This window comes from Struthio camelus, chromosome W, assembly GCF_040807025.1.
Source record: "Struthio camelus isolate bStrCam1 chromosome W, bStrCam1.hap1, whole genome shotgun sequence".
In the NCBI taxonomy this organism is placed as follows: Eukaryota; Metazoa; Chordata; class Aves; order Struthioniformes; family Struthionidae; genus Struthio; species Struthio camelus.
Window position 1 is genome coordinate 8,634,944 of NC_090981.1, and position 7,755 is coordinate 8,642,698.

Consider the following 7,755-nt stretch of genomic DNA (forward strand, 5'->3'; position numbering starts at 1 on the left):
TTGGGGGGAAATAAAAGATCTCTAGGGGGAAAGCTTCGGGGACTGCTATGCAGACGCTACAATAAAGAGCATTAATTCATATTGAATGACTCTCACCTTTCTTCTACTCCGGGGAGGTGTCACTGAATTTCCGACTGCAAATGGTGACCCCGACGTGATACTTTGAAGAACGACGTTTTTCCTTTGATGACGGGTCTGCAGCGGAGGGAAGGCGACTGCGGGGGAGTAGAGGACCTCGGCGGAAAAAATAAGGCGTGCGCATGTCAACGACTCACTAGAAGAGGTGAGTGCTGCCGGAACGGGCAGGGCTGCCTACGTGCAGGAGCCGAGGGAGATGGGCTCAAAGGAGGAGCCGGAAGCCATAGCACGTTTGCTTTGGCGGGTCCTCTCTAAGAGAGGGAAAACTTCAAAGAGCGCAGAAAAGGACATTTCCGCCCTAGTGGATTTTGGCTGGCGCACGGGCGCGTTGCAGTGTACGGGCGAGTTGTTTAAGGACTCCACCTGGGACGCGGTAAAAGAAGAGATATGGACTGCCATTGGCAATGGAGAGGAGGGGGGCGAAGGACCTTATAGGCCCTTGGCACCTTATCAAAGAAACAGTAACAGAGAAAAAACCGCAGCTGGAGCTTTGGCTCTAGCCACTAGTGCAAGTGAACAGAGTGAACTCTTTGCAGCGCCTGTGGTGCCAGTGGGCTGTCGTGGCATGACGGCAAAGCCGGCCAGCTCAATACAGGCGTTGAAGCAGTTGTTCTCAACAGGGCAGGATCGCTGCCCACAGACCATGAACGGGGAGGCTGGTGATTCGAAGGGGTCTCCGATCTGTGAGGAGGTGCCAGGGGAGGATAAAGAAAAACAGGCCGTAGTGACAGATCAGGAGGCGGAACGGTCGGAGGGCGATGTGGAAAAACAAAAGCCCTTAGGAGTCGCGCATCGGAGCGAGGAATTGGAACAGGTGATTAAACATCTGTCCCAGGCGATGCAGAGTTTAAAATTAGAACAAGAACAGTTGAAAGAAAAGGACAACCCCCCCCCTCCACCGCCCCTCCCAGCTGTGCCATCTGCTCCGCCCCTGGACGCCCCGTTCCTCTGGCCACCACCCATGGCCCCTCCTTTGCCGGGAGGGAGGGGGCCGTGTCTGCAGGGAACCAGCTCAACCGGACAAGCTGACAGACGAGCGGGTGGGGTGTGGGAGTCTCCGTTCGGGCCAGCCCCTGCTCTGCCAGCAGCGAGCTCTGCGCCGTTACACTGAGAGGGCGCGACAGTGCGTCTGGAGCCAGGTCGGTGGACGACTACGCTTCAGAAAGCGCTCGTTCTGGAAGGCATTCCTTTCGAGGAAGGACTAAGTGCGTTTCCGGTGGTTGCGGACGGAGGAGGAGGGGGCCAGAAATGGGAACCCTTTGATTGGAAAATAATTGAAAGGCTGAAGAAAGCCTTTGATGAGTACGGACCGACATCTGCGTTAAGCGGGCAGTTGTTACGGTATATATATGGGGCCGATGTTATGATCCCAAATGACTCCCGTCAGCTGGCATCAATCATTTTATCCCCCTCACAATACATTGTGTGGAAATCTGAGTGGCGCAGATTATGTTGGCAGGAAGCCTCACGACCTCGGGGGCAGGGGGATCCCCTGCTGGGTGTGTCATCAGAGGTGTTGCTTGGAGCTGGAGCGTTTGAATTACAGGAGGCACAGTTGAATATACCACCTTTTGTATTACGATTGTCACAGCAACTAGCATTACAGGCTTTCTGGTCTATAAAGCCAAAAGGACAGAAAAGAGCATTTTCAAGAGTGACGCAGGGTCCAACAGAGCCCTTTGGGACTTTTGTCGATCATTTATATCGATCTTTGGAAAATCACCCGGACTTAACAGAGGATATGCGACCGACGTTATTTAAGACGTTGGTTTTCGATAATGCTAATGAACGCACCAAGGCGATCCTAGCCACTCTGCCAAAGAATGCCGAAGTATCACAGATGATAGAACGAATGGACCATGCCCGAGATGATGAGACAGCTACAGTTGTTGCAGCTGCTGTCCGGGCTGCAGTACGACCAGTACAAAGGGGGGCGTGGTCAAGGGAGGTAACATGTTTTCGATGCGGTAAGACAGGACATATGAAATGCGACTGCCAAATGCCGGAAGCCTGCCAGAAATGCAGGAAACCAGGATACAAGGCTAGAGAATGCCAGTCGGGAAACCAGAAAAAGAGTGCCAGCTGGGGCGCCAAGACAAAAATGCCAGCAGCCAAGGAGGCTACCTGGACCGTAACCCCACAGCCACAACAGGGAGCACAGGGGTTGATCTGGCAACAGCAGTAGATGCTATGCTAATCAATAGAGAGGTCCATTTGATAGAGTCTGACGCACAAGGACCTTTAGGGCATGGACTATGTGCATTGTTGTTGGGACGTTCCTCGGCAACAAAAATGGGACTGTTTATATTTCCAGGAGTAATTGACGCTGACTTCACCGGTATAGTGAAGATTATGTGTCAAGCCCTTGCCCCACCAATACACATTCCAAAGGGAACGAAGATAGCTCAGCTGGTCCCTTTCTACAGTCAAGCGCCTCAAAGAATGCCCCGGGAGCGAGGAGACAGGGGATGGGGGTCTACTAACACTCCTGAGGTATTTTTCACTCAACAGATTTCGACCAAGAAACCCAAATTGCCTGTACAGATGTCACTTGGTGACCAACGAGCTACCATAGAATTTATTTTGGACACCAGGGCTGATGTCACCATCGTTTCCACTACAGCGTGGCCACCACGGTGGCCAATGGAACACGCAGGCACCAGCATTGCAGGGGTAGGAGGTAGTTCTGCCACAAAACAAAGCAAGAATTTAATACTTCTGACCTTCCCAGATGGACAGAGTATCGCTTGTAAGCCATTTATATTGCCCCTGCCACCTGACCTCCAAGGACTGTTGGGGCGCGACATCCTCGGACAGATGGGTGTCAGACTGACAACGGATTTTTGGTAGGGGTCACTGGAGGTGTGGAGCCGCAATGAATGCCGCCCATAATTCGCTTGACTTGGCTCACTGATGAGCCAGTGTGGGTGGAACAGTGGCCCCTTAAGGAAGAGCGGCTGGAAATAGCTCACCAACTTGTGAAAGAGCAATTGGAGGCGGGTCACCTTCGCCCGTCATTGAGCCCCTGGAATACACCTATTTTTGTTATACCTAAAAAGAATGGAAAATGGAGACCGTTACATGATTTACGGCGCGTCAACGCCGTACTGCAAGCTATGGGAGCCCTACAACCGGGTTTACCCATGCCAACAATGCTTCCCCAAGGATGGCACTTACTCATTGTAGACTTGAAGGACTCTTTCTTTACGATTCCATTACATCCGGACGATATGCCAAAGTTTGCCTTTACATTACTGTCGATAAATCGAGCAGAGCCGGCTGCTCGGTACAAGTGGACAGTTTTACCACAAGGGATGAAAAACTCACCGACTATATGCCAGCAGTTTGTAGCTTTTGCCTTGCAGCCACTGCGACACAGGAGACCGGGGTGGTGCATATATCATTATATGGATGATATATTGTTCGCCTCCCCTAGCTCGATATCAGATATGGAGCTGGCGTGGATTGAAAATACGTTGTTATAGTGCGGACTAAAAATAGCTCCGGAAAAAGTTCAGAGACAGCCAGACTGGAAATACCTAGGATGGGTAATAACGGAAGAGGCAGTCCGGTCACAAAAAACTACTGTGCATACCACTATTCGAACATTGGCCGATGCCCAGAGACTGATAGGGGATATCCAATGGATACGCCCTCTTGCTGGTATCACTAACGACTTATTGGAACCATTATTGCCAATGCTTCGAGGCGGTGACAGAGCGGCTGAAAGGCTAATGCCGACCAAGGAACAATAGTGAGTGATTGACACCATCGGACAGCTACTCTCCACTGCGTGGGCTGATCGGTTTGATCCTGCACGTCCCATCATTGGATGTATCTACACTCCGCCCTCGGGACACCTGCACGCAGTGCTCGCACAGCACGAGCAAAAGAAAAGGGGGGAAGGAATGAGAATATTGGAATGGGTGTACCCAAAAATTCAACCAAGAATGTCCATAACATCCCGAATAGATGGGATGGCAGAGCTCGTAAAGAAAGTAAGGGAACGTGCACTAAACATTAGCAGCAAAGAACCAGCAGAATTGGTCCTCCCCATAAGACAGGAAATGCTGGAATGGACAATGAGGCATAATGACTCATTAGCACTTGCATGCATAGGTTTCACAGGAACGATTTCGAGCCACTACCCTAAAGGAAAAGAATCACAAATGTTATCCAGATGGGAATGGGTAGAAAGGCCCCTGTTAAGCAAAACACCGGTGGAAGGACTAACGGTTTTCACGGATGCTGGACGAAGAAGCCATACTGCTGCAATCATTTGGCAGAATACAAAAGGTTGGCAGCGAGAGATATGGAAGGGAGATAATCAAGATAGTCTGCAGACGCTGGAGCTGAAAGCTGTAGTACGGGCCCTTACAAAATGGATGCATGATCCACTTAATGTGGTAACGGACTCTCTGTATGTAGTGGGAGTTTTGAACAGGATTGAAGATGCCATCATCCGCACCACAAAAAGGGAGCGACTAGTACAATTGTTCCTAGAGCTCAAACAAGCGGTGCGACAGCGAACAGCAAAATAGTGTCGTGCACGTGCGAAGTCATATGCTCCCGATAGGTTTAGGAGAAAGCAACCAGCGGGCAGATGATGCGGTTGCGGGACCGGTAATTAAGGCTCCCGAAAACAAGTTTGTGACTGCTCGGATCAGCCATGACCAATACCATCAGAATGCGAGAGGGCTGAAATTACAATTTGGACTCACCTGGGAAGAGGCCAAGGGTATTGTACGATCCTGCCCCTCATGTCAGGGTCAGGGGTCTGGTCTTGGTATCGGAGTTAATCCTAGAGGAATTGAACCCCGAGATATATGGCAGATGGATGTGACTCACATACCAGAGTTTGGTCGCCGAAAGTATGTGCACGTCACAGTGGACACGTACTCTAGAGTACTACATGCCATGGCACAAACAGGAGAGAAGGCCCTACACGCCATTCGGCATATGCATAGCACCATGGCTGTCCTGGGGGTCCCGAGAGTGCTTAAGACCGACAATGGGCCATGCTATATAAGCCAGTGGTTCCAACAGTTTTGTAGGACATGGGGAATAGAACATGTAACGGGTATTCTCATAATCCAACAGGACAAGCCATAGTAGAAAGGGCAAATCGTACTTTAAAGGAAATGATTATCCGTCAAAAAATGCGGGGGGGTCACAGATCCAGAGTTAATATTGGGAAAGGCGGTATTTACACTAAACTTTTTGTGTATAACAGAAGGACATGATGAGCCACCAATATTGATACATCAGGGACCAAGAAAAAGGGAAACAGAGATAAGGGTGAGATACCGCGAACCAACATCGGGTCAGTGGCAAGCACCGACAAGGGTAATAACGCAGGGCAGGGGGTATTTCTGTGTTGCAGGACCGGACGGACCATTGTGGGTACCAAGTCGTTGGTGCAAGCCTGCCCTGGAAATACGACCTCCGGGGAATCCTCAGAACAACGAAACCGTGGAAGTAACAACGTGATGCTCCTGGGTTTCCAAGTGTTTTTAAATATTCTTACAGCAGAGGGAGATGCGGAACGCAAGCGCTTTCATTATTTTGCTTAGCTTAATTCACAATAGTCAAGCAATGCAAATTAGGGTTGAGCCTAGACAAAATGTATGGGTAACAATAGCTAATCACACAGGGCAACAAGCTTTTTGTTTGAGCTTACAGCAGGTGGGACAACCGTTTTCTACATGCCTGATAGGAGTGCCCTATTTTGACCCTAAGGACTATCAGGGTCTTGTCCATAGTGGTGCATGGGAAGAAAAGAAACTTAATCAAACATATAAAGCTGAGAGTTCCAATCACTCACCTGAGTGGCAATTAGCGTGCTGGCAAGCTTAAGTCATAGAGTCACTAAATGTAACCCTCATACATGACCCAGAGGAATTAGATATTTTAGGGAGTGTTAACAACACCAATGGGTGTGTCAAATTTGCACCACCACCCGACAAAATGAATGAGGCTGATTCAAGACAGGTAATAGTTAACCTGACAAATTCTTTCTGGAACTTTAACAATTCTGAGATGACCTATTCCAACTTAAAGATGACAGGGAAGACACCCCATAAACTGCCCAAAGAGATATTTCTGATTTGTGGGGATAGAGCCTTTAATGGTATTCCTAGGTCCCCAATAGGCAGACCCTGTTATTTGGGAAAATTAGCTCTAGCACACCCAAGTCTTCACCAATTACAGAAGTGGACAAGGAGGATTAAAAGGGGGATACACGAACTTGATTGTAAGGGTGAGACTGCACCGGAGTTTTGGGGCGCCGCCACCCGAATCGTAACATCGTTTTTCTGCCCAGGATGCGCAGCTGCTAAAAGCCTCAGGCTGCTCAAACAGTTCGCGTGTTGGGAGAAGGGAGAATGGAACATAACTTCTGAGATCCTCGATGAACTTAGTCAGGATGTTATTAGCGTTCGACATGAGGTACTGCAAAATAGAGCGGCCATAGATTTTTTACTTTTGGCTCATGGACATGGCTGCGAAGAATTTGAAGGTATGTGCTGCATGAATCTATCGGATCATAGTAAATCCATACATGGCCACATAAAAGAATTAAGAGATAATATAAAGAAATTAAGGGAAAAGGATTCTATTTTTGACACCTGGTGGAATGGTCTAGGGTGGCCAGCATGGGTTGCACAACTTTTAAAGGAAGGGTTACGATTTTGTACTTCTGTTGATCGTCACAGGCTTAGTTGCCTTCGGCATTTTTAGACGATTGCTGGAAAAGGATGCACATGTGGTCTTGCTAGCGCAAAAAGAAAAGGGGGGAGATGAGGTGGAAGTATGGTTAATGGAATTGGGGCACTATGAATACGCTAACCCTGTGATTGAAATACGCTGACTCTGTGTTTGACCTAGAGTAACCTTGCATAAGGACTGCACTAACTCTTGTTTGACTTAGAGTAACCCTAGCCGCTTGAGCAAGAGCAAGTAGATAACATGCCTGAATCCACCGCCTGGATCTGGATTTGGAGGTCACAGAGTAAGCGGAATGAGACAACCGATAGCTCGTGAACTGAGTGACCTGACCAATCAGGCTGATGGAAGATGCGCGTGGACAAGGGGATCTAACCAATCCAAGCACTGGAAGAGGCGTGTGATAGCTCGGGGGGAGATAAAAGACTACTAGGGGGAAAGCTTCGGGGGCTGCTATGCGGACGCTATAATAAAGAGCATTAATTCATATTGAATGACTCTCACCTTTCTTCTACTCCAGGGAGGCATCGCTGAATTTACGACTGCAGGTTCAGGCCAGGAGTTCAGCCCAGGGCTTCAGGCCAAGGTTTTCCCAAGGGGTTCAGGCCCAGGGTTCAGGCCAAGGCTTTTCCAAAGGGGTTCAGGCCAAGGATTCAGGCCAAGGGTTCAGGCCAAGGCTTTTCCCAAGAGGTCCAGACCAGGGGTTCAGGCCAAGGCTTTTCCTAAGGGGTTCAGGCCAGGGGTTCCGAGCAAAGTTTTTCCAAAGGGGTTCAGGCCAAGAGTTCAGGCCAAGGATTCAGGCCAAGGCTTTTCCAAAGGGGTTCAGGCCAAGGGTTCAGGCCAAGGCTTTTCCCAAGAGGTCCAGACCAAGGGGTTCAGGTCAAGGCTTTTCCA

At 49.4% G+C, this 7,755-nt stretch overlaps 1 protein-coding gene across 3 annotated transcripts in view; it reads left to right on the forward strand.

Annotated features, from left to right (window-relative positions):
• LOC138064092 (uncharacterized) overlaps positions 1–7,353 on the forward strand; it is a 126,349-nt gene extending 118,996 nt beyond the window's left edge. Inside the window, exons 3-6 of one of the 3 annotated variants that reach the window (XR_011137337.1) lie at positions 117–283; positions 5,372–5,436; positions 5,522–6,655; positions 7,067–7,352. Coding sequence is in view for 1 of the 3 variants with exons in the window: in XM_068925040.1 (XP_068781141.1) it covers positions 187–283; positions 5,372–5,461; positions 6,461–6,655; positions 7,067–7,071 (387 nt within the window). In the remaining 2 variants the exon portion in view is untranslated. Of the gene's footprint in view, positions 1–46; positions 6,656–7,066 lie in introns of those variants that run through there. The other 2 variants (XM_068925040.1, XR_011137336.1) reach the window with 2 other exon arrangements.
• The last annotated feature ends 402 nt before the right edge of the window (positions 7,354–7,755 follow it).